We start from the raw sequence: 26,464 nt of genomic DNA, 5'->3' as shown, positions 1-26,464 counted from the left end.
GCCACACTGTGGTCAGTCTGAACAATCTCAACAAACGTGTGTGGTTTGTGCAAACTGTAGCAGACACTGCAGTTGTATTCAGGAACTAAATTACTTCTCCAAAAAGTCTTCTTCAGGCAGGAGTTGAAAAGCAAGATGTGACTTAAGAGGAAATGTGGCTTCTTATGTTTAACTTATACCTTATTCTAACTAACACAACAAAACATTACAGGACATACGTTTGGGGACAAGAAATAAAATTCATAGATGTGAATATATTGTAAAATTGTTAAAAACTAAAAACCAGTGCTTGGTTTAATCTTCAATGTCACAGATTATTCATCCACGTCAATCCACAGCACTGTTTCAGCACAATTCTTCCCTATTCATGTTACAACTTTTTCATTTGGTTGCTCATAAACATTTTTCACATACAGGTTCTTTCCGTCAACACAGTTCTTTCGTACATTCCAAAAAACATTACTGCATCATGGTGGGGGGAAAAAACATAGCGCCAGAAAACTACGAACAAGGAATGGTACTGTCCCTTTAAGTTCCCAAGCAGATGTTGACATCCTCGTCCTCTTCCAGTAATGTCTCAACCCTGTTCAAATTGAATTAGTGAGAGCACACCATCCTCATTAAGGCGCAATGAATGATCAACTGCACTAGTCAATATCTCAGACATGTTGTGGGCAGGACGCAGAAGTTTTTTTTCCTTTCTTTTTAATTGGCCATACAAAGTTGTTCTTTCCTTGAAAACCAAGGAATTTATGAGGAATTTACTTAAAAGGACAGCAATGCAAAAGGTAACATAATGTTAATGGTTAACAAACTAAAATGTGTAGGAATGATAAACTGAGGACTGTACCATTATCCAGTCATTCTACAGGATTCTGTACATCACACTCTAAATGACTTAAAAATAAATCTGAATAAGTCATGTTTACGTTATTTACAGTTAAATGTAAAGCTTTGTCTCTTGGCGCAACAAAATGTTTTGTTCAGTAACTTCAAAGTGTCTCATTTACACTTCAATTTAAAACCATATTAGCTTCATAGGACCCATTATATCTGGCATTAACATGTGTCTTGACTGATATCACACTCACTGCTGTGGTCATTTGTGTTGCACCCAACATGAAGTCACAATCTAGTCATGCAAACACCTCAAAAGGACACTTGAGATACATTAACAAACTCTAAAATTAAATGTGGTGCAAGATAACCTCCATAGATACCAATGTGGCAATAAAAGACATGGCAGGCTGTTGTGTTTTGGCTCTGCATTCCAGTAAACTGAATCTGAAATGAAACAATGTGAAGGATCAGCATTGAGGGTGTTTATAGCCACATCCATGTGGAAATTGTAGTATTTTTTTTTTTTTTTTTTTTACTTATGCCTCTCTTGGCAAAAAGGGCTCCAATCTCTGCTCTGCACTCCCAACAGAGATTGGAGCAAAGAAAGTAAAAGCCAAAGACACTGTTTCATTTCAAATCCAATGTGCTGTACTCAAAACATGACTGTCCGAACTATGATATAATAAGACAAATTCCAGTTTCTTTATGTGCACGGGAAGTAATAACACATAACACATATTATTGCTAGGTGAAAATGCTACAACCAGTTGGCCTGTGTTATTATACAGTATGCATATAAATACAATTCATGTTAATGCCAGGTATTATGAGGGCATATGATATCACTATTGTTATCTGTTAGCTCCAGTGTGGGCCGTGTTCCAGCCATTACATGGTTCATAATATCAAAAATGTTCTACAAATGTCCCACATAAGTAAATGTTTGCAAAAAAAAATGTCAGCTCTATTTCACATAGTTTTTTCTGGTATATATTTAAAAATCATGAAAAAAAACTGAGCAGTTTTACCCTTTTGAATTTTCCCAAATCAAAATAGATCATAGCATATGGATCTGACTGAGGATTTGTCTGTAAACTGATGTTGGGGGTGGTGTCTCTCCTACTTCCACACTGTCAAAGTGTTGTTTTCTGTTCCATATGTTGCTCATGCTTCAAATATTGAAGTCATGTTTGTCTTGTAGTGTGAAGAAGAATGGTGGGGGTCCAAAGTCTTCTTCAGAAATCAGTACGTATGCAGCTGAGTGAAGGCCTCTGGCACTCTGATCCCAAGTTACTCCTGAGTTAAATCCATGCATAGTAGTGGCAACGACAATGAGTGTGTCAGTAATCACAGAAACTGCTTGCGCTCATACCCACACAGTCCATCCCAGACAAACAGTTAGTTCATTGTTCATTGTCTCAAACAGCCTGCTAGTAGTTGAGGAGGCGCTCCCTTTCTGTACCAGCGTAGCGCTGATTAGCAGCAAACACTTTTGCTTTGTTGACTGAAGGACCTATGAAAGGAGTTACAACACATTAAATTTAATTTTAAATCAGAATTAAATCTGTGTTCAAATTGTATGCTTTATGATTTTCACTTTAACGTGTGACATTACTGACCTATATAGCTGAGAAGTACAGGGAGAAAGATGAGGCCGTGTGTGGCCCCCAGAAGCACGATGGCCAAGTACATCCTAAAGTAGAAGACCTGGAAGATTTGTGACTTGGAAAGCGCCAGGATTATGATACCTCCAAACTTTGTTAATGTGATCCCGCTGAATACCTGCAAAAAAGGAAACGTGTCATTAAATGTCATGTCACTGTGATCATGATAAAAAACAAAATTATTTTATACCTGACTTTTTCAGCTTAAGCAGATATGCAATTAAGTTTTCCTCAAAACGAAAACATTGATTTATGCTGCCGTACACGCTTGTATACACTGAGATGCACATAATCACTATGCAAACATTTTCAATCCAAATATTTACTTATCATTTACTAACCTAATCATTTACTTATATTGATAAAGCTTCCTCTCGTCAGTGTGCTAAGAGGTAAAGCCAGACTTACAGAACTGCCCATGTGAGCCAGAGCCTCTTCAGCCCGCTCCACTCTGCTCTTCTTCACACTGATGGAAAACGCTCTCACAATGTGACTGCAGAACTCCACCGAGATACCACAACTCTGCAACGGAGGAAAGGAAACTACTCAGCACCATAAACACGGAAATTATGAAATGAAAGCCAACCAACCTAAGTTTGCTGTCTTGAAGTGAATATGTATGTGTGAGATTATAGAAAAAACAAGTATTGGTTCCAGTTTTTTTCTGGCTATAACAACATTTTACTTGCCGACATAATTGCTGACATTTGTGGACTTGGTGACATTGCTAGACCAAAGTCCCTTAGGGTACGCAAGGCCAGGGGTCAGACAGCCAGACAAAGTGTAAACACATCCTCATTTCAAAGCCACAATCTCTGACTCAAAAGACCAAATAGTCACAGAGTTGCAGAGAATTAATATTAGGGAAATAGTAAAACAGACTTGCAATTCAGTCAAAACAGATGTACTTGCAATAAATATCAGTTGGGAAACAAAAAAATATTTTTCCATTTACAAGTCAAACTGCTAAAACAGTTTGCATAATGTCTGACAGTAAGTTCAACTCAAGGCCCACTTTTTCACAGCTTTCCTCAGAATGTTGAGGGGTGAATAATTTGTTTTACCAAAACATGCTAAAACATTATTTACAATGTGTCTGACTGTTTGCTAGCTTGTGTTGGTGCTATAATAAACTTTTCTATTGATGCTGCCATGTTCCCAGATTGGAGCAATTAAATTGATGAGTCAATTGTCATCATATCTGACAGGAACTATTGCTATAACTATAAAAACATGAATTAATGTTGTAAAAAGATGTGATTTTCTTTTAACTTCAAAGACACTCCTTTCTTTCTGCTGACCTCGTCTTATTTAATTGAAAAGTTTTTTTTTTAAAAGTTTTTATTGCTTTGCCTAAAGTGCTGTGTAAGATAAATGTGAAGCGTTTTTCATGTTGCCTCTCACCATGACCAGGTTCACTAGGGAAACTGCGTTGAGGCTGATACCCCACAGCCACATGACGCCGAACATGTTGACCAGGATCATGGCGATGGTAAGGCTGACAAGAACAGCTGACCACAGCTCGAAGCCCAACAACACCGTCGACACCACAAATATGGCTGCAAGTGACACGCTTAAGTTCAGAGCTGTGTCATACGCAATGGTGAGGTACTGCTCGTAAAACACATAGAAGACGCTGTAAAGGAAGAAAAATATGTATTAGTGAACAGCCACTGAGAAAACTGCCAACATTGTCCAGTTGCTTAAAATCAGCAGATCAGGGTGTGGCTTCTAAAATTATCAATTTTGTTTTACTATTAGTAGTATTTGTGATCAGAGGCAAATTTATGTCTGGTCTAGTGATGAATTTTAGTAAATGAGTGACTAATGAGTCAGCTTATTCCATCATTGTATAAATGCAGTAAATCTAATTTCCTATCTGCAAATCACTTATTCGTGGAACACTGGGTTAAACCTCAGCAGTGGTGGTGTGACTTTTCTGTGATATTACAGGATACACTGGATAGGAAGGATAATTCAGTACTTATATCAAACATCAACTCCATTGCCATTTATAATGTTTTCTTTCCTGTGTGCTTATCTATGACCTACTCCTCCCCTCTGATTCCCTTGAACCTTGTGTTCAAAACAAGCAGAATTTCAGATACCAGTATTTCACCTTAAACATACACAGAAAAACCCTCAAGTAGTGGGTGGAACTAAAAACACCTGATAAATGATTTAATTTATGCAGCGTATTAAGCAGAGCAACAGGACTTACCTGTAGGCAAAAACTTTATGGTCCATGGACTGACTGATATTGTCAGCCAAAATTCGGGCCATTTTTAGAGCATCTATGAAGTCTGGGGATTCCTTCAGGATGGTGTGGTAAGTCATAAAGTAAGTGGCTCCCACCCCTGTGTTGTTCGGATACAGGTCAACTGCTGTGGCATAGGCTGCATGGCCACTGTAGGAGCATTAACCCATTGTGAGTGACAGTAAAGCAGGGGCAATTTACAAACCACAACAAAACTGGTCAACTGTAAAAGGGGGTCCTTTTTAACACATGGGAAACGGAAGTTAAAGTGAAAATATTCAATGATATGTCATGTGTTTTCAATAAGATTTTGACAGAGCTATAAAATTACCCTTTTCCACACTTGATGTTGGGATTGTCCGACAGGAACATGGGGAGAAACCGCATGAAGTCTTCTCCTTCAGGTCTCTGCTTTCCAGCAGGAGTCATGGGCCGACAGTGCACACAAGATGGGTTTACCACTGGAAAACAACATCAGGAGTAAATTCATCCATTTAACCAAAAGGTATTGAAGAAATATGCAAAATAACTCTGAGACAAAGCCAGGAATTGAAAACAAATGAATGAACAAATCTGAAACAAGGTTGCACTAATTATAAATATATTAGAAAGTCTCCATTACATGAAGCATACAACCGCTATCTCTGAATTTCAGTTCTGAAAAATGTAACATCTCACTTGAATTATGATAACATTAAATTCTGTTTTGTGTTTCCTTATTTCTCCTGTTCGTTCAGCTAAAATTTGCCCTAAAATGCCATTTGTTTCACTGCATTTTGTGTATGACTGTATGAATTGACAAAAAATGTTGAACTTGTGACACCAGGCTCGTGAGACAAGGGTTCAAAGCATGTTGACATTAGATTAAAATTTACCCGAGGCATTGCAGAAGGCCCCGGTGGTGTTGTAGTATCGACAGCAGGTAGACTGAGGCTTCACCCAGTCAAAGTAGTCATCCAGCCAGGAGGACGGTGTGAAGGCAATGGTTGTGCTGAAAATTGAAAATTGAAGAGATTATAGAATCATAGGTTAGATTACAAAAACTCTCCTTTCATGATTTATCTCAGGTTGTGTATTTAAAATCATGATTAAAATTTCAAACAGGTTCCCAGACTCTTCCTGTAGCAAATTTTTTATATTCAGTATGGATTTTGTCCTGTGCATTGAAACCACACATGAGCTAATTCGTTTATAGCTCAGACTTACTAGTTGCTGATGAGTGAGGCTGCGTAGACCTGCTGAACCAGGGAGTTGTTGTTGCAGCCCACTCCTCCACATACAACATTCTGGCCCTCTGGGCTACTGTAGTTGAGACCGTCCTCTACCACAAAGTACACTGGAGCTCCAGTGTGGAGATATTCGCTCAAGTTCTTAAAGTAGTCCAGCACGTATGAGTCCTGGATGGAGAGACAAACCGTCATATTATACATAAGAAGACTGTTGTAAAAATGTGATTGATTAATCTTCCTGTATGACTGACAGGAGCAGTAAAGTACGCCACAAAATAAACTACATCACAGATGAAGTATTACTACAAATATTCAAATATAACCATTCTAATTTGCACACACTTTTTAATAAGCTTCAAGTGGTGTCCACTAAAAATCCATGAACACAGGTGTGATATAAACTGCAAAGACTTACATCTGGCATGGATAATTTCTGGTCCAGTCCAATCTCTACTTTGTTCACTACAGCAATACTGAAGGAGAGAACTCCAACAAACACAGCCACCTGAAGAAGGAAAGATGAAAACCTCTTTATAATGAACAACATGATCACTGACCAAAAACAATATTTTACTCATCGGAAGATATGACTGCAACTCAATACATCAATACTTTATCAGGATAATACATGACAGGAGGAGTCTCTCTAAAAATAATGTAGCTGTGGATGACTGGCAAAGTGTGACTGAGGTACTTACTATGATTGGTCGCACCCACTCTTTGAGGATGAATGGGGCATAGACTTTCTTGAAAAAACGGAAGAGGAAGCCATCCGTCTTGGTTTCCTGACCTTCTGGCATCTTCACACAGCAGATGATGTCGAGTCGATTCCCCTTTTAAAAACAGGACAACACATCATTCGATAAGTGTAATTTAGTCTGTAACTAATTTGAAGATTGAATCATTAAGAACAACCATGTGCCACTGAGGACAAAGAGCAGGTTTTAACTGCAAACACTCACTGCACTGACAATGCTCTGCAAACAATCAACCAGTAAATAGATAATCAGTTAAATTAGCTACTGTAATGATTGGCAGGATGATAACTGTCACATATCTGAGTGCGACATTAAATCGGAGCTGTTAAATCTGTAGGAAAGCAGTTTCACATAAATCTAACAGCTCCTGACAATCTATAACCCCCGCCAGTTTCATCATGAATGTCACCACAGTCTCCCCTCAGACCTCACCTCCTGTCTTCTGGCATCCAAGCCGAGCAAGCTGACAAAGCAACTGATCTGCAACAGGAAATCAATAAAGACAGCCAAGCCGGCAAACAGAGAGAAAGTCCTCACTGCAGGCATATTGGAAAGGGCCCCTGTAGACGGAGAAAGTCAACAATTTTAACAGCTTGTGACCAAACAGAAGACTATTGCCCTTTTTGAGTGCAACTACATCAATCCTATCCACAAAAACATTCTTAATTTAAGTTGAACCATAATCTTGAACAATACATATTTTAAAGTTTCAGTTACATTGTTTGTGTATATAAATGGAAAGCATTTAATAGATGACCCATTTTACCTAGGAAGAAGGCCACTGTCTCAGAGAATGAGGAGAGGAACATGCTGGGGGCAACATCTCCAAGAATACGCCCAATCTGCTGGTGTAGTTCCTCCTGTGGCATCCGCTCATCCCTCTGTTCAAAAATGCAAATGGAAATCACTTTTGGTCGATTTGACAAATTACTGGCAGCGTACCAAAACACTAATCTTGTTGAAATTAATTACCGTTTTTTTTTTTTTTTTAAGAGATGCTGACAGCTAGAAAAACTAGGAAAAGCAACAAAAGTGTCACGATTCAACTGAATAAATCATAAAAACTGATAATGACAATGTACATAAGCATTAAACCATTAAACCCAATGACCAATAAATGGATGATCATTTAAAAAATTTTTATACATTGGGAGAATGGAGGCTACCTGGTATGTCTGCACTATAATAAAGATGTTGTCCACTCCAACAGCCAGCACCAGGAAGGGAATGACCTCAATTACAATAAGCGTGAGAGGGATACCAGCATAGCTGAAGATCCCCAGTGAGGCGGCCACAGAGCTGAGCACAATCAGGATACCCGCTATACCCAGAGAAATCTTAGAGTCCACCTGTGCGGGGCAAAAGATAGAGGGTGAGTCATGTTCTTCCCTGAGCTGCTCCCTTTCACACTTGAGCACAGGAAGTTGTCAAGCGAGATGTACTGGTTTTGTTGGACTAAAGCTCTTATGTCACAGGCAGAAAAGACAAGTGACACTGCATGAGTGAAACTTTCCCAAGGATGGATTATGGTAACCAAGACATTGAACGAAAATGATAACGACACTGAATTGGGGCTTTGTCTCTTACCATCACCCTCCTGAAGCTGTGGATGTGACCGAGGGCCAGGGAGATGTAGATGAACATAATGACATAGCTGATTACTATGGTGCTGATGTCACCGTCGCTCTCTCTGTCAATTTCATCTTCGACACTCCTCTCTGCACTGAACGCTATGGTCAGGTTGGGGTTTTTGAAGTTCTTCATGAATTGGATGAATCTGAAATGCACACAAACAAAACACAATAAGTACAAACACAAAGAAAACACAGTGACTTTTACTGAAGCTATCTAAAAGTAATTTTAGAAACACATTGGTGTCTCACTCTTTCTCCCATGCCAGAGCTTTTCCCAGCCGGACTGAGTCGTTCAGGTAGTTGTTGAGTGGAAAGGTGATCACTAGAGCGGTGGCGTTGTTGTAGTTAGTGCCTGTAGTGTGGGGGGGGGGGGGGGGGGGATGCATTAACTGTAAAGGTGAGGCCATCACTTATACAATCCTCGGTTATCAAGCATATTGATAAAGATGATTAAACTAGAAGTAGAAGTTGAAGTAGAAGAAGTAGAAGCACTCGCTTTGGCAGAGAGACAATAACAGCCAGATAATAAATTTATAACATCCTGGAAAAACATGGCTATCTCTCAGACAGCTGGTTGTGATTGTTATTGGTTATTATTGGTTATTACTATCAGCTCTCATGATAATCAGAGGATTATTTCCTTATTCACATTATCATCTTAAACAGCACAGTTGTAATCTGACTGCTGCACACACCATGTAGGCTAATTAATAAGCTCACTGCTACCTGCATCAACACTGCACAATTAGCAAAGAGCACAATGTCAGGTGTTACTGATACACCTTTAGATTAAGACTGCGACATATAGCAGGTTAATGCACAAGAAGTTCAGTGACTAGAAGACCATACATTTTTTTTTCTAAATGCAATAAAATAATCTACAGAGAGGCTCTAAACAGAATATGTAAATGCTGTAAAGGAAGAACTACCACTATTTTCTGTATCTCTATCTTCATCAACAAGTGTTACTCCAGCTCACCATCGTAACCCCCAAGGGCCAGCCACGGGAAGACGGGCCCCCCAAACGTGCCCAAACAAGGGTCATGGAGGAGAGTGGTGTCGTTAAGGGATGCTGGTGCACTGCAGGAGAAAAGGCGAGCAGAGTTAAGTCAGTATCAGAAAAAACAAAGAACCACCACATGACAACCAATGAGGAAGTATTACTGTGCTATTTTAAGACACTATCCACCACAAAAATGGAGAAAATAGATTCTTGTGAGCTGCAGGTGTTGAATTTGATATGGATGTGTTTTCTAGAGATTTTAAGCGTTTTACTATTGCCCAACAGGAAAAGGAAAGGCTTGATTTAAAACCATGAGTGCCAGTTGGTAAGTTGTTGGTAAGTATTTGAAAAAGGAAAAGAAACTGGCAGAAGAAAAAAAAAAAAAAAAAAATCACCTGACACAGTAGAGGAAGTGGCTGTGATAGTCAGCATAGACAAAGAAGTCATCTCCTATACTGTGGTCCAACACAGCATGGCTGTTCTGGAAGTAGTTGAGGACACTCAAGATGGTACAGTTGTTGTTGTATGGGGCCAGCGGAGCCAAGCAGATGTCTTTCAGGGTGACGTTTTGGCCCTCGTATGTGGCCACGAGGGCTTCGATGTCAAGCTGCAAGTCCAGCACCTGGTTGTTTATAGTTACAAAAAAATTAAAGTAGAAAAAGAGAAGAGAACCAATAAACCATGGTTTAAGAAATGAAACTGCTCTTTACATGCTTCTAATCTAGTTAACAGAAGCAATACTTCTTTATACATAAACACCCAGTTGCTCTAATGACAGCAAACTAACCAAAATTGCTAAAACAGACCTCTCCCACTGACCCACCTGGTGCAGGATGTCTTTATCCAGTATGGCTCCGAATGGGACATCTGACCCTCCAAAGTATGGGGAGTAGATGAAAGTGTCATTGAGTGGAGTGGTTATAATGAGCTGTACAGTTCTAAAGAAGGGTCCAAAGTGGCTGTCAAAATAGTCCTTCTCTTGACGGGCCTGGCTAGTGGGAGACGACCACAGCTCAACGGGGTTAGTGGTGATGCGCATATAGACCAGTCCCCCAGAGGAGGCTACCACAAGTATCAGGCTGCCCAGTATGACCAGAGAGGGATGCCGCACACAGAAGGAACCCCAGGAGCTGAAGAGGGTTCGCAGTGCATTCTCGAAGCGTTCGCCAAGAGTTTCACAGCATGACGCATTTACTAAGAAGAGAAACAGACTGGGAGTTAGTTTTGATTGTGCAGCAAGGAAAGAACAATATAATTACTTGTATTACACCTAAAAAGCAAGTTAATTATTTGTAAGGCAAACAGATTTCAGAGAGAAGAAAAATAATTGGACCTTTAATCATGTATTATTATACCTTGGTCAGGATTATCACTGTTGAGAGACAGTGGGTTATTACTGTCCAGTATGGGGCCATACTCAGACATGATTGTCCTTTTCCTGTAAACACAAATAACCACACCAAACAATTAGATATTAAGTTCAAATGCCAGCAACAGAACCAAAATACTGAGTGAGTAGCTGCAGATACACTGCAAAAAGTCCTTTACCTGTAACACCACGCTCCCAGCACAACTCCAAAGAAGATAAGCAGGAAGGCTACGTAAGAGATCCACATGATGAAAGTCATGGCATCGACACCAAAGATCGTCCAGGGTGGGGGGAGAGGGGGAGGTACAGGTTTGGGCCCACAGGCATTTGTGCAATCCTGACAGGAGCAAGGACCCGAGCCGTCCTCTAAGCCCTCTGTGCACGCATACGTCTTGTTGTTCATGGGAGTATAATCAGATACTGGGACATCTAGAGAAAAGAAACAGCATAACACAGCAGAATGGATTAACCATCAAAATGCTAAAAAAAAAAAACAATTTTCTGCAGCAGGCACATGACCAAATAAGAACAATTACTACAAAAAGATTTACCTGAGAATATCGGGATGATAGGGAAGGGAGTCTGTCCATTGTTAATATCGAACATGTACTGGATCCAGTTAGTAGCATTGCAGTCCTTTGCATCCTTGCCACACAGCAGTGATAAGGCCTTTAAATTGCTAGATGGTGCCTGGACATCCTTACAGGCATTGTACATGGCTGAAAAAGTCCAATTTAATTATTTTAGGACAAAACTCAAAGATTTTCACTAAGTTAAATTGACTTTGTGTTTAAGATTTAATCAGCAGATTTCACATGTAAGCCAAATGTGGCCATTTTTACTTAGCTTTTCTATAGATTTAACCAGGAAGCCATGAAAATGAAGGTGAAGCTGTTTATTGTGTCTTAATCCACATCTGATTGTGAACTCACCATTAGCAAACGTTTGTCCAATATAGTACTGCACTTCCACTACATTGGTCGCATTGAACTTGGTGGCATTCATGAACTGACTCTGGTGGGGGCTGCATGTCAGCTCACAGAAGAGATTCATCAGATTGAAGAAACAGGCGGGACACCTGCACACAGACGTAGCGAGTGTCAGAACCATTGCATAACTTTCAAATAATAAAAAAAGTTCATAAGTGTAAAACAGCTGTAAACAAGGTAGTTATAAATGTGGTGAAATAGAAAAAAAAAAAATCTACAAAGATAAGAAATTTTGTCAACCTCTGCAAAACATGGCAATTTGGCCTCCAACCCATAATTTGGATCATGCACAGCCAGGGTTTGCATGTTACAACAACAAAATGTGAGCAGCACATGTACTGACAGTTTTAAAGGGGTAGATATTCTTTGTGTTCAGAAGGGAGATAATAATGATACCCTTCAAAGCATGTCATGTGCTTCATTAGGTAATGTCATAACTGCAGTGCATACCTAGACAGGAACTGAAGGGGAAGCTGGAGACTCCCTTTGAGAGTGTGCAACTGGTCAACATTACAGCAGAGGCTTCGGTTTCCATAGTCATATCCAGGACAAAGTTCCTGCATGTAAACACAAAAGGAGTGACATCACTTTAATGCACTTTTATAATATTTTTTACCACTGGAAAGCAGAAGTATGTTACAGAACACTGGTTTGAACATCAAACGTCAGCAAATAACAAGTCAAAAGTATTAAGAAATATACCGTGAGAAGCTCTTGACCCTCAGCAGGTAGCGAGATGGGGGGACCAGTGTAGTTGCAATTGTACTTTTTTCCGGGCACCTTTTTGGACTCCCCACACTCGCCATACCACACACAGTGCTCGGCCTCAACCTGATAGTAAGACAAGAAAAACACAATGATCATTTGTGCAGTGTGTTCACAGAGGAAATTTGTTTGGCATCATGCTGGTCTGCATACAGTATATTTATTTTTTCTGTAGAATCTGGTGGAACTTGAGTGGCTTTTCATTTATACTTGTTTTCATTAGTGAGGACGAGGACAAGGTCTTAAGCCCAAACACACTAAATTCCTCTAAAGGCAACAGTGGACCACATGACTTAGTTTTGGCTGCTCAAAAGGACTTAACCAATCTGATCTGAGGTTAAAGCTTTATCTTGAGGTTTTTTGTTTGCCAGGTTGAACCTCTCGTCATGTTTCTTTTCCTGTGTTTCTAGAATCTCGTGCTTTGTATGTCTGAAAATAAAATTTCACTTCTGCAAAAGTATTTCCTTTCAACCCAGCATTTGAAAAATAAGCCATTGAAAAGCAGATGGAGAAGCAGTTTAGTCATATCATTCAATGTTATCTTGACTACACACACATTCAGATTCAAAAAGAAGGCAAGAAAAAGCAGAACTGGTGGTCAAATTTATATGGTAACATAACAACGCTTCTGCAAATGTTATTATGACTAAACCATGTTCAATTTGAACAAAGATATTTTAAACTTGATACTTTCCATAAAATGCAATAACAAACTATTACAATTGTTTAAAAATGTTTAAAAGATTTAAATACTATTTATAGTTCCTCAGTTAAGGTTTTCTACAATCTGTCTATTCAGCATCAGAGCCCTCACATGTTCGTTGTCGGGAGGGGTGACTTAGGGAAGTTAATTCACTTACTCTACAAACTGTTTTATGAGCATGTCCAGCGTCACACTCTGCCCGACTTGTGTCTTGTGGGACTGAGTTAAAGGACAGCATTCAAACGTCATTATTTCCTCAGTTGGAGTCCTACGCAGCTGCAAACTAGGCCAGTACTCTAAATGTACCAGACTTGCAAGACTGAGATCCAGGGGTACAAGACTCACTTATCTAGGGTAAGAACTAGAACCCTACAAGGTTTGTTTGAAGTGGCTCATAGATATAATAGAAACCTAACACCAGCCCTACAGGAGAAACAGTATAATTCGTTTCTGTAAAATCCTTTCTGCTTATTCACTGCAGTCTCCAAATGATCAATATTTTTACTCATCCCACATACTTGTTGTTTTAACCAGGAAGCTGATATCTTATCTTGAAACAGTAATGATTAATCAGATCCAGATGTGATGGCTTTAGCATAGTTTAGTAGTTTCATGCATTGCAGGGGACTGACCCAATTACCTTACGAATATGGGTGCAAATGCAGTGAAACGAGTTTAGAGGCCACTGATAAAATGTACATCTGATTAAATCAAATAAATACATCACACCTTTATGTTCATTATTTCTTTGATCTGGTTATCAATAACATGAAAGGTACATCTCAATGATTTTGTCGTCTTTTCCCTTGTAATGTACTATTCAAGCTCTTGTTCTTATAATTTAATACAGTGGTTTAATAAACAGTCAAGCAGTCAAGCCTCCTACGTTTTGTCACAGTGAATACATTGTGTCTGCACCCGCTAATTCCAAATGAAAAGACATTACAGCGTCAAAAAGTGATAAACAGATTAATTTAGCTAGCCATCTCCAAACCACCATATGTGTTCTAGATAAATAACTTGCTAATGTTGCAGATTTAGTGGTCTTCATCCCAGTTTTGTGAGCCAGTTAAACTGGGTCAAAAGTTATGGCTTGGGATAATGAAAAGATTACCGGGAACACATTTAGCTAAGCATTATTTTTAAAACCTCGTAGAAATATTGTTGTGTTTTCGTTTTGTCATGACATGTTCGGCACCGGCTTTAAGTCCAAGACAGAGCCTGCGCCAGCCCTGTCTGCCTCTGTGAAATGCCAAAGCTAACGTTTGTGTTGTCCCTTTTCGGTGCTCGGTTTACGAGGCTGGTCCAGTTTTCAAACAGCACTACTGTTTCCTGTTATGTCTGGGCCACTATTAAGCAGTCACTATTAAGCCAATTACTGACTAACGCCGTCTTTACCCGGGTTACATAGAGCGAGAGCCCTAAATAGCTAAACTAACCTGGACCTTAGTTTCGCTAGCTGCCTCAGATAAACATCATAATAGCAACTGCAGACCGAGCTGAGTCACGTTTAAGTCACGAGAACACGGACGTTAAGTTACACTTACCCATCGAAAATATCCCTCTGACAGGACTATAATGAAGAAAAGTGTGCATAAAATGCTTCTGCTTGGTAAGAGTCCCATCCCTCTTACTGAAAAGACCGAATTGGAGTGACAGCGCAGGTAAAGTTTCGCATATCTTGTTGATGGTTTCTTCTTCCTCGGACTATTCGTTTGTGGCAGAAACAAACTGTTGCCTCAGTGCTGCCACCAAGTGTCGCCGACGATACACTACACTTACACTGAAACTACATTAATCTACTGCAAATCACTTTAAATCACAGTCCCCCCAAAAAATGCCAAAATTGGAACAACTTTGGTTATTTCACATGATATATTTCTGTATTTGCATTTTGTCTGTGCTCTGATTGGTCTAAAGTGAATAGGGCTGTGCTAGGAAGGGTGATTATATGAATTTCAGTGAAATAGTGTTTAAAAATATCATTATTAAACTTGATCTGCCATTGCAAGACTTATAGGTAATATAGTCTGTGATTTTAAGAAAATTTACTGTTTAGTTTAAAAATTCCTCAGTTTATATTAATATGTAATAATAACATTGGTAAAAAAAAAAAAAAAAAGAAAAACAACAGCCACATACGCTTTTTATTATTCATTTCATTATATTGATCACAATGAAATGAAGCAGCACATTGTCACAATTTTCTCTTCAAACAAGAAGGCTATTATTGATCGATGTGTGCTCTTCCTTTTGATGTTTTCATGTGAAGACATCCTCCTGGTCTGTGTTATTGGTAATGAATTTTTGTTTCTCTAAATAAAGTTTGAGGAAACTATCAATCACAGCTGATCAAAGTGCATCCAAACTGTCCTGATGAAGCAGATTAGCTGAGTGACTGAGTGTCAACTCTTTGTTTTAAAACTTTAATGAATAATAAGTAGATTTGTTTTGTTTGATTTAGTTGCAAATATTTATGATATAGAGAAAAAAAATAAGATTTAAGACCAAGTTTTCACATCTAAACTCAAAAGTATTAATGTTATAACCTTTCAACCTACAGCCAGACTAGAACATATATATGTAAGTATGTATGTGTGTGTATGTATATATATACACATATATACAGAACTACCAATTTCAAACTTTAGATAATTAAAATTAGGTATGACTTTAAAATATGGGTTGTTGTTAGGGTCAGGCTTTTGAGGCCTAACTGGTAGAGATTGGAGTTATGTTTACGTTTAAGTAACAAATTGTTATATTTTACTGAGGATATATATATATATATATATACACACACACACACACACACACACACACATATATATATATATATATATATATATCCTCAGTAAAATATAACAATTTGTTACTTAAACGTAAACATAACTCCAATCTCTACCAGTTAGGCCTCAAAAGCCTGACCCTAACAACAACCCATATTTTAAAGTCATACCTAATTTTAATTATCTAAAGTTTGAAATTGGTAGTTCTGTGTGTTTGCAGTTCATTATAATTGGAGTGTTTAATATATTTCTTCCCCTCAGGTCAACATCACCACATCACATTTGATTTGGAGTCAAACAGTATAATCAGCAATCTAAGGGCAGATTTAGGGGCACAGACAACATATGAGACTCAACTGATTTTGATAAAATGTCATCGTTTTATTCTGTGTACATTACATATAATGTATACAATGAGAGGAATTCTTCCTGTAATGCTCAATCAAGCACCTTTTGTGTGCTCGTCATTGGCAGTTTCAAGTCATGTCACGTTGGTCAAATTCAGGTGCTCATACTACCACACTGTGAAACACTAAAGCATCAGAGAGGATGCACCACCCATTCAGCCGACTATCTGCTTATTCATCAAATTGTTCCTTGAAGTGCTAAAGGCGTCAAGATAAAAAAAGACTGAGTGACTGAGTTAATCCTTGGGATTGTTTTCCTTCTTCCCGTATCTCGCCCTTCATTTGTTAAAGCTGTGGAAAAAAAACCAAACAGAATGTATTTCCATAGAAAAAAAAAGATTTATTCATGTTCACTTTTGAACGAAATAAATCACAATTCAGGAATAACTATATTCACGTATGATGTGACAAAATTTTGTACTGATATTATAGTATAAATTATATGTGACTGTTTTGGGGTATATTACAACATAATCATGGTTTTCTGTACATGTACCTGTGTAAAATCTGCAAAAGTAGGCTTACAGGTTGCTACAATAGAATATTCCTTTAAAACTAGGAATAATATTTGCAAAGTTAATGCTCTTGCAAGACTACAAGACTTTAAAGCTAGGAGCAGATTCATAGATATGGTGTCAACACCGTGTGTGGAACAACAGTCTACACTTTTGAAAAAAACAAAAAAACAAGACAAGGCAAAGTCTCCTGGTAATAATATAGACATACTAGACCACAAACATCAGAAACATTGTTAGTATCTGACGTGACCCAGAGCCATTCAAATAGTCTCTAAAATACATAATGTTTATAAGGAAATACTTCTTTTATTTAAAAATTCAAACAAGTTACTCACATGACCTAAGACAGTTAAGTCAGCATTTCAAACAAGTGAAAACACAAAAAAAAAAACTCTATGGGAATACGACTGGAGCTGCTGTTTTTCTTATAGCTTTTTGTGCTGTTTGCAGTAAAACCTTGATAAGCTCTTAGTGCAGTCAAGAGTGTTAAAAATATATTATTGTTGGGAAGTAATCAGTAACAGAGCCAGAAAAGAGCTTCCTGTGTAAGCAGACTAACATGCCATACTGATACAAAGTACAGAGTTTAGCTTACTTTGTGGGTTCACACAAATATGTTTCATTCAGGAGTGCTGCAGGTTTTCAGCTACAAAAAGCAGACCACAATCATATGTGCCATGTTTACCATCACATTCTCCACATAGTTGGTGTGGTATCACACATCAGGGAACTCAATCTAGAAGAGAGATAACACACACAGAACTGTCTTAGAGCATAAAGGTAACATATTTAAATGATACAATTCACCAGTATTCCCCTTTAAACTGACTATACATTCTATACATTGCAACATCTTGTTTCCTCATTGACTCCTTCTTCAGGAAGAGTGTCGTCAGGCCTCTGAGGACCCCAACAGTCAAGGCCAGCATGTTACTCCATTTAATCATCTTCTTGACTTCATCAGAGATAAAGGTTCTGTGGCGTCACATCAGCATCAAGTCAGTACACCACTGTGTGATGTCAACCCTTTCCATTCAAACTTATCAATACTTTTTGCTAAACGTGTCTCTTAGCTTGTGATTCTACAACACATGTACCTTAAGTCGTGTTTTGGGTTGAGCTGCCAGTTTCTGTTTTCTTTGCAAGAGCTTCTGCCTCCCAAAAAATGGAGGTGCTTACATCCTTTCAATAGCATTCCTCAACTGACACATCTGGATCATATGTAGCATTTAGTGCAGAGCATTTAGAGAGATTTTCACTTCTGGGATTTCCAGAAGAGATTTTCACTTTCTCACAGGGGTTACAACATTAGGACGCCACGGGTCTTGTCCAGAAACTCTCAGGTCAACTGAGTCATGTATGAATCAGCTTTCGTCCCGCTGTCATCAAGAAAAAGTCACTTGTTGTTTGGTTGTAAGATAAAAACTCTTTGGAATGAGACAGGTTTTATATGACAAGTATGACAGCATGCAAACAACACCGAAAGCTGCACAAAGTGTCACCTGACCTCATAAGATACGATATAACATATATGATAATTGATGGTACCACTTAGGTATGCTTTTCCAGCCCAGACATCAATGCTCTTTCTTAATGGAACAGGAAATTGTCTCTTATTTCTTGTCTGTATCCATTAAGTCCTCAATCTGGGCCCAAGTACTCTGCGTTCTCCGCTGCCGGAATGTGTCCGTTGGCATGGGTCTTGAAGGTGGGAGTGAAATCCTGTTGGTAATCGGGGTTGTCTATGCTGTTCTGAGGCTGGTATTTCTGAATGCTGTGGACCGTGCCATTGGAGGTGAGCGGGAGGATGGCGGGGGATGGGACATCGTTGAGGTACTCGGGCCCGTCGGTCCCGTTCTTAAAGCAGTTCAGGTACTCTGACTCTGTGTTGTCTGAGGAGATGGTGGGGAGGAGGGTGCGAGGTGGACCGGGGTGCTGGTAGATGGGATTCATCACATCTGAGACTCCGTTCTGGTTCATATAGTCTGTAAGAAAGCCAATTACGTTAGTAACTAGACACTAGACAGGTTCCCATTAAAAGAATATGGGGTTATATGTAAAATTTAATTTTTAATGGCCCATAATGGTAGTTTTGGTTTTTAATTACTTTTTTTGTATTTTATTAGATAACTGATAGTAGAGTGATGACAAGATATGAATGAAGAGAGATGGGGAACAACATGCGATAGAGGTCCTTGGTCAGATGCAGCTTGGACGGGTTGTGGTTCATGGTTCGTGCCTTGAACTCTTTATTTGCTTAATTTTCTTCAAAGTTACATCCATGATAAGATAAGAGTTGTCTGATTGAAAACATTGAATGTATTTGCTATGTTCTTTAAAAAATATCAACCTCAAACAAAAGTGATCTATAAGTCTCCCAGTGAAAATGTTCTGTAATACAGTATCACTACAGGGTAACACTGAGGCTTGTCAATGACGCCAGTAAACTAATCACAGAGCCAAAGTGAAGCTCTTTGGGAACAGAGGGTCTCTCTATCACGAACAAACTTTCACATACACCGTTGCCCAGATTTGAAGCAAAACTCTATAGGATGACTTTGGCAACAGAGATCATATATAAGAAGTAATTTATCCACATGTAACACATTCTTTCTTTTCCTTAGGGTATTTTGTTAAATTTGTGTGTTGTACTTTATAACTTGGATTGTTTATGCTGTCAGATTGTCATTATGTATATGATCATTTTCCACTCTGACTGACAATAAAGTTGTGAATTATAAAAGGGACAATGTGAATTTAGTAGTTTCTTGCAATACAACGCTTTCTACTCAGGAGCTGACTCTCAAATCTGGGATACTAGAATTTTTATGAAGACAGAAAAACAACTCCTTAAACGTCTAATAAAAGTGGTTAGCAATAATACATATTTGATGTTCTTATGGTCATGGGAACAGCCACAATCCTGCATGTATTCATTTTAAATTGCCCACTAGAGCCACCGAGCCTAAAGATTTATGTACTAGTGGTATTGTGAAAGCAGTGAAAGACAAACTGCACCAAAAGTTTGGCAGCACGTGTTCTTCAGTTGGGGCAATAAGGACAGCAGTATGCATGATGTCCACTAGATGTCCCCCTTCCTTACTGAATCAAATAGAGGGACCAGGGGAGAGTGCCACTGAAATTTACTTGAATGACATCAAAAAGAAGAGACACTGGGGGCTTTTGAAGTCGGAGGATACTTGCCTGGAGCTGGCTGGAAAGCATTGTCTAAAAGTTTGTCTGTGGGGTCAGGAATGTACCGGAGAACCAAGCTTCCGTCTCTGCTCGGGAAACCATTCTGTAACAAAGGACAGATGTTTTTAGGGCTGTGGCACTCTGAGAATTTTTTTTTTTTTTTTTACAAATAATTCAAAACAAAGATGAAAGTAATTTTCTGTAAGTGCAATTTAAAGGCTGTTCACTCACCAGTAAGCCATTTCTACTGTGGCATGTTCCAATGCTGCTGTTGAGGCTCTGCAAAATAGATCATTTAAACTTGAGTTAATGTCTCATGATGACACTACAGCAAATGCAGAGGCGGAAACAGTGTTTTATAGAGCCATAACACATTTGAATATGCCACTATCATCCATAAAAGAGACATTAAGTGAAGAAACAGGCATTTCCAGAGCAGTGCACAAACACAAAGTTGGTCTGCTATGCTCATTTTCTGATTTAGGCGCAACCTTTAATTTTGTCATCTTTCACTTAGGATGTCTTTGATTCCAACTTACTTCTTTTATTTATAGTTTGATGCGAGTGTAATTCTCTCAGTCATTGCAATTTATTTTAAAGCCTCTCTGGGGACAATAAGTTTGTTTTTAATAGTGATAGTAATGTTTTTTCATGGTACCCGAGGAACCATGGCTGTCATCCCAATACAAGCTGATGAGGATCGAAATAAACGTCCACTGAGCAGATTCATATTCATTCAGGCAAACTGACGAGCTTTGTTGTGTCTGTCAGACTCTCCAGTCAAAGGACTGTGAGCGCCGTTATACCAGTGAAACCGAGCGAATAAAGAGAAGAGAGTGACAGCTGTGGCAATGCAATTACTTTCAACAAGAAAAGGAAATTAAACACGCTGAAGGAGCAACCATCTGTAAAAAAAAAAAAAAAAAAATTTCGACCCTGAGTGGCCCATGCCTCAACTGTGATATGACAAAAGCAGGCGTATGCTGAGCTTTTATTGGACAAAGATTTGAAACAGTTCGCCTGGTTGCCTGCAAAGGCAATCAAACCTGAAAGCTCAGTATGGGCTAACCATGGGCTGTGAGTGGCCGGCAACTATCCCAGGTAGAAGAGCCAGACCTATACATGGCCTTCACCGAACCCGAGGTAGAAGAGTTCTCTTTGTTCCTCTCTCATCAATCAAAGGGCACCTGGGAGGAAACGTGGGAGAGGGGACGATGATGAGGACGAGTGGGCAGGGGTCAGGAAGAGGAGAAATAGTCCCAGTGGTGAAAGTTAAACAGTATGAGGGCAACCGGGGTCGGAAGGGTTCAGGCCAGGTACGACCGGTCACTCAGGTTCAAGCGAGGAAAATGAGTTCAACTCTCCTCTCTGTATGATCACCCAGATTCAGTTAAACAGCCAGTGTTCTGCTTCTGCTGATTGAAGTGAAAGCTAATTGCTTTCAACAAGCTAAAAAAAAAAAACTGCCTCTGCCTTTATTTCCATTCTGACTCACAGGGTAATGATTTATGCAGAAATCCCAATTTCCCAAAACACGGTTAAAATAGCACAATTAAATTTCAAACAGTTGACTGCATGTCGGTGAAGTGTGCACTAACTGCTGAAGCCTGTGCTACAATTTCTTCAATCAATGAATGCTGCTTTTTTTTTTCTGGGAAATTTTACTCCAGAGCAGCTGGTATTCCTCTTTCAATGTTTGGATAGAGAAGGTTAGTGTGACTGAATCTGGCGTGTGTGTCTGCAGTTAAAGGTATCTGTGCCTCATTACATGTGCCGATTCACTTTTTTTTTTTTTTTTTTTTCAGTTAGCTCCACACCGGTGGAAAGTTCACAGTATAAAATACTGTGACAATATTCTGGCTCAGGATCTCAGATTTCTGTTTTTTTTATGATTAGAAGTGCATGTGATGAGCCAGGCCCACAGCTGCTATACTTCAACAACATAACTAGCTGTATCCTAGTATTTTCTTATCTAGTGGGCCTTTTGTTGACATGAAAGTACTGTCAAATACTGTATATACTGTATAGTGTATACAGTATGTGACATCTTGCACTTTTTCTTAATACTTTTTTAGTTTTTAAAATGAATGATAAAACTTGGTTGATCTTGCAACATTCAGAACAGTAGTTTCTTAGATAGCACCTCTGAATTGAATCTTCTGACTACTACCTGCAGCGCACTGTCAGGCCAATTTGTATTTGTACAATTAGTAACACTTTAGGTGGACGATCATACAAAATATCTTGTTTTGTTCATAGCACACGAGGATGCATTTTCAGTAACACTACGCCACCTTGTGGAAGTTGCACACACACAGGCAGTAGTCTTTTTCTGTTTTAAATGCTTGACCACAAAGCAGAAATGAGTCACCCCTCCCTGTTATTCTGAAATATCAGCAGTGGTATTGGAGAAACATTTTAGTTTTTCATTTTTAGTCTTTTTGTGCAAGGATGCCTCATTTTTCTCAGCTCAGTCCTGCTACCACAAATGTCACCTGACACAGAGAGGCAGAGGGGACAGACACACCCAATCCCAAACTTGTGAGTCTGTCTTTCTTTCATGACGTAGCTTACCATGGAGTGGAGCAGTGGCGTGTGGGAGGTGCTTGGACTGCTGAAGAAGCCGTGCTGTGGCACCAGATACTCGTCTGCATCCACAGCATCCTCCATGTCCTCCCCACTGATCAGGCTGCGGTAGAATTTAGTGTCTGTAGGACTCGGCAGGTGCATGCAGTCATCACCCTGGCGCAGAAAAAGAATTGACCTCTTACCTCTGCTTTTTTGTTTATCATAAGTTATAGCCATTCATCAAATAAACTGCAGATTTAAGGAAGTTAACCAAACTCGGGGTAAAATTTTACCTGAATGACAAGGTAACGGGAAGGATCACGTGCCATCTTTGTAAACTCAGCTATAAGTTCCCGGAAACGAGGTCGGCTATCTGCATCAATCATCCAACCTGAACAGACACATCAGAATATATTATCAACATAAGTTGACTTAGTAAGTTAAAACTTTTACCACTCTCTGTGAGGACTCTGGTAGAAATTAACTGCAACACAACTGCTTGCTTCAGTACATGTATTAAAAAACTCACAAGAAACGTATAAAGTTGGATGAATGACTTATTATATTCACTATAAAAGAATCTGCTGAATGTCTCGATTAACTGATTTGGTCTATAAAACGTGTGAAGCACTTGGGGCTTTGTATGAAAGTGCTATATAAATAAAGTTGTATTGAGTTGAAATGTACAAAAAGGATTAAAAATAATGCATTTCATCAAATACTTAGCAATAGCATACAGTATGTACACAATGTTCCATCGTGTTCTTGTTCCGGTAGGGAAAAACAGAAACAGAGATTATATTATGGAGGTTTCAGCCAGCCTCCCACTGATCTTACATTTCACCATGATCATGTAGACATCTATGGTACAGATTGGAGGCTGAGGCAGTCGCTCCCCTTTCTCCAGGACCCCAGCTATTTCACTGGCAGGAATCCCATCGTACGGTTTGGTCCCAAATGTCATCAGCTCCCAAACCGTTACACCTACAGAGAGAAGGGACAGTTGGTATGTGTCAGTCTGATGAGCTGTCATTCACTTTGTTTTTCTTCCAATAACAAGGAAGAAATGAGAGTGACAGAATGCAAGCTTCTCAAATATCACATGGTATCAAAATAGCTATGTTGACAAATTGGCTGTGCCTGCAGAAGTGGGAGTGAGCAGGATGCATCTCTGTGCTGGCGGAACTGAAGAAAGGAAAAGGAGGAAAGGAAGCCTGTCACTTCTGCCAGGGTCTGTTGATGCTTTTGCCATATTGAGCGGAAGGCATGATCAAACCCTCGGGAACAGACGATTTGGAAGCTGGCCCATTCAAGAAAGCTGTGCTGTGTTTGGCTTCCGTGTGTGTCCGTGTAGGCATCTGTGCATGTGTGTGCTCCTGGGCTGGAGGAACTGTCTATGTGGGTTGAGGAAACAATCTCGTCTGACGTGATATTGTCCATCTGAGACTGCTGGTGTGTAGGTGTGTGCTACCTGTGTCCTAAAAATCACAGATGCTAGCAAGATATTCTTTCTTTTTCAAAAATGTTGACAAGTCTCATTACATCCAAAAACAACATCCTCTCTGAAGCCTCAAAACGACCGTCCTCTCTCCACCTCATTCACTGTTAAAACACTTTATTTAGCAATGAATAAATATTTCTCCTGCGAGACTGTCACCAATACTCAGGAGTACAGAGGCCCAGCTGTTTTACATATCTGATGTTACACGAGGACTCGAGCGCAATCTGGGACACTGCAAGCAGGGGTTCACGCTGGGTTAGAGGTAGATCATGTATTCACAACATAAAGAGAAAGACTTACCATAACTCCACACATCACTCTGATGTGTGTACGTCCTGTTCAGGATAGATTCAAGAGCCATCCACTTTATCGGTACCTGTGAAATTAAAGTTTAATGAGTCAAATAGTTCCGAAAATGCAACATATGTTTGTATTTAATTAGTCAAATTAGTATTGCAGCTCTTCCTTAGATTGAAATCTGTTCATGTCTACAATGTAACTGTACTGTCACCTAGTGGTGCAGAATCACAACAGTCACACATATACGAAAATCCACCTTTTATTATTTATTGTTACTGAAAACTTTGACATTTAACACTGATTTCTATTTTTCAAAATGTCAACAAGGTTCTTTGTAGCAGAGTTTGCACTTTACAGGAGATGAGAAGCGGTGTGCTGTCATCACACAAAGTGCGTCACACAAAGCTTAAAAAATGATTTCTGGGATGGTTTCCTGCACAAGGATTAAGTCCAGCCCCACACTGAAGATGTTTTTTAATGGATGTCTCTACTCAATTTTGTGTTAGTATAAGACAAGGCTTAATCCCTGTCTGGGAAACTGTCCTGTAGTCGTTAATTAACACTATTTTTCAGAGTAGCGATGCATTTAACTAGAATGAATGAAGGAAATATCAGCAGCTGCAGAGTCCAGCTTTGTCCAGATGGATTCTGAAGAACTAAACTTCTTTACATCTGCTCTTCTGGTGTGGACAGGCAATAAAATGCCTGGACTGAAACTGAATATTGTATCACATTAAATTATTATATCATCACTTCTGAGAACATATTGAGGTAATAACATCAGGCAAAACCATCAGTAAATATGTTTTTACCAGGACATTTTGCCATATTACTGGATTTTTGGGATTAAGTTTAAAAAAAAAAACTGTGTTATTATATAATGGTGAGGATAATTTGGTTCTACACAGTTTTCTGTGAGAAAATTGTGCACAAAAGAACCTTGATAAGAGAAGGAACTTATCTGATCTGTCATTTCTTAGAACATAGTCAACTGACCGAACTATTTATATACCACATCACTTACATAAGATAAAATCTAGAGCAAACCTACAAATGCAAAAAATACCATCTTTCATTCAACTACAGGAAAACATCTGTCTCTCCAGCACCCAATCTGTAACAAGCTATAAATACACAAATAAAGTCTTAGGGACTGTTTGTGACTGTGTGCAACAACAAAATGAAAATTCTGGTGAGAGGCACAACCTTTGTCTTAGTGTATTTGTACCAACCTTTCCGCCATCAGCGTGGTACTCTTTCTCATCTGCGTTGAGGAGCTTGGCCAGACCAAAGTCAGTGATCTTGACATGTTGCGGAGTCTTCACCAGAACGTTTCTGGCTGCCAAGTCACGGTGTACCAAGTGGCGCTCCTCCAGGTAGCTCATACCCTTTTGTCAAACAAACGATGAAGTGCAGGTTATTACGTAAGTGCAGTGCTTTTTGCACGAGCTGTCCGATATGTCATAACATGGGAGCTTTGCTTGATCTGAATATGTAAAGGTGCTGAAATCTGTCATGACAGGCTTGTCACCATCACCTCATGTCGTTCAACAATGTATCGAAACAGTTAAAGGCTGTGTGCACTGTAGCGACTGCTAAAAAAAACAAAAAAAACAGCGTAACTTGCATTGTAGGAATGCACAGTTATAAAAAATAATAAACTTTATTCGTACAGCACCTTTCATACAAGAAAAGCAGCTCAAAGTGCTTTACGACAAAGAAATGACTCGCACCAAGTGCTCCGCGTGAAAAAGACAATAAATGAACATAACAAAATGTGAAAGACATTAACGCAAAATAAGGTTGTTTTTATCTTGCGCTCTGCATTTCTCTAAAACCTACAAAGACATGGTATAATCAGTTTTGTTATTGAAAGTAAACAGCGTTGAAAAGTTCAACTAAACTATACTAAACACAACCCGAGTAGGACACAGGTAGCAAATATTGAACAGACCCTTCCATGTAACTTGATGCC

At 39.2% G+C, this 26,464-nt stretch overlaps 2 protein-coding genes across 3 annotated transcripts in view; both read right to left on the bottom strand.

Moving 5' to 3' along the window:
- Positions 1-255: 255 nt before the first annotated feature.
- npc1 (NPC intracellular cholesterol transporter 1) lies at positions 256-14,903 on the bottom strand. Of its 2 annotated transcripts, XM_022757928.1 has the most exons (25): positions 14,759-14,903; positions 12,446-12,574; positions 12,194-12,300; positions 11,687-11,832; positions 11,306-11,473; positions 10,934-11,183; positions 10,741-10,823; positions 10,209-10,579; positions 9,781-10,007; positions 9,362-9,462; positions 8,632-8,734; positions 8,336-8,525; positions 7,915-8,097; positions 7,515-7,629; positions 7,181-7,308; positions 6,689-6,823; positions 6,406-6,495; positions 5,968-6,158; positions 5,637-5,752; positions 5,093-5,222; positions 4,726-4,911; positions 3,909-4,140; positions 2,913-3,026; positions 2,460-2,622; positions 256-2,353 (listed from the first exon to the last, which is right to left on the bottom strand). In XM_022757928.1, exons 1-25 carry the CDS (start codon positions 14,834-14,836, stop codon positions 2,271-2,273), a joined length of 3,819 nt encoding a protein of 1,272 aa, XP_022613649.1. In that variant the 5' UTR covers positions 14,837-14,903; the 3' UTR covers positions 256-2,270. The 2 variants fall into 2 exon arrangements, with proteins under 2 accessions (XP_022613649.1, XP_022613651.1); XM_022757930.1 differs by lacking the exon at positions 11,306-11,473.
- A 1,823-nt stretch (positions 14,904-16,726) lies between these two features.
- Positions 16,727-26,464, bottom strand: part of egfr (epidermal growth factor receptor) — a 42,252-nt gene continuing 32,514 nt past the window's right edge. Inside the window, exons 21-28 of the mRNA XM_022758305.1 lie at positions 25,722-25,877; positions 24,490-24,565; positions 23,526-23,672; positions 22,982-23,079; positions 22,695-22,862; positions 20,352-20,399; positions 20,130-20,223; positions 16,727-18,910 (exon numbers count right to left, since the gene is read on the bottom strand). Coding sequence (XP_022614026.1) covers positions 18,567-18,910; positions 20,130-20,223; positions 20,352-20,399; positions 22,695-22,862; positions 22,982-23,079; positions 23,526-23,672; positions 24,490-24,565; positions 25,722-25,877 — 1,131 coding nt within the window. The 3' untranslated portion in view covers positions 16,727-18,566. The remainder of the gene's footprint in view (positions 18,911-20,129; positions 20,224-20,351; positions 20,400-22,694; positions 22,863-22,981; positions 23,080-23,525; positions 23,673-24,489; positions 24,566-25,721; positions 25,878-26,464) is intronic.

This window comes from Seriola dumerili, unplaced genomic scaffold (assembly GCF_002260705.1).
Source record: "Seriola dumerili isolate Sdu_G_001 unplaced genomic scaffold, Sdu_1.0 BDQW01000291.1, whole genome shotgun sequence".
Lineage (NCBI taxonomy): Eukaryota > Metazoa > Chordata > Actinopteri > Carangiformes > Carangidae > Seriola > Seriola dumerili.
This window is presented reverse-complemented; position numbering and strand designations above follow the sequence as displayed.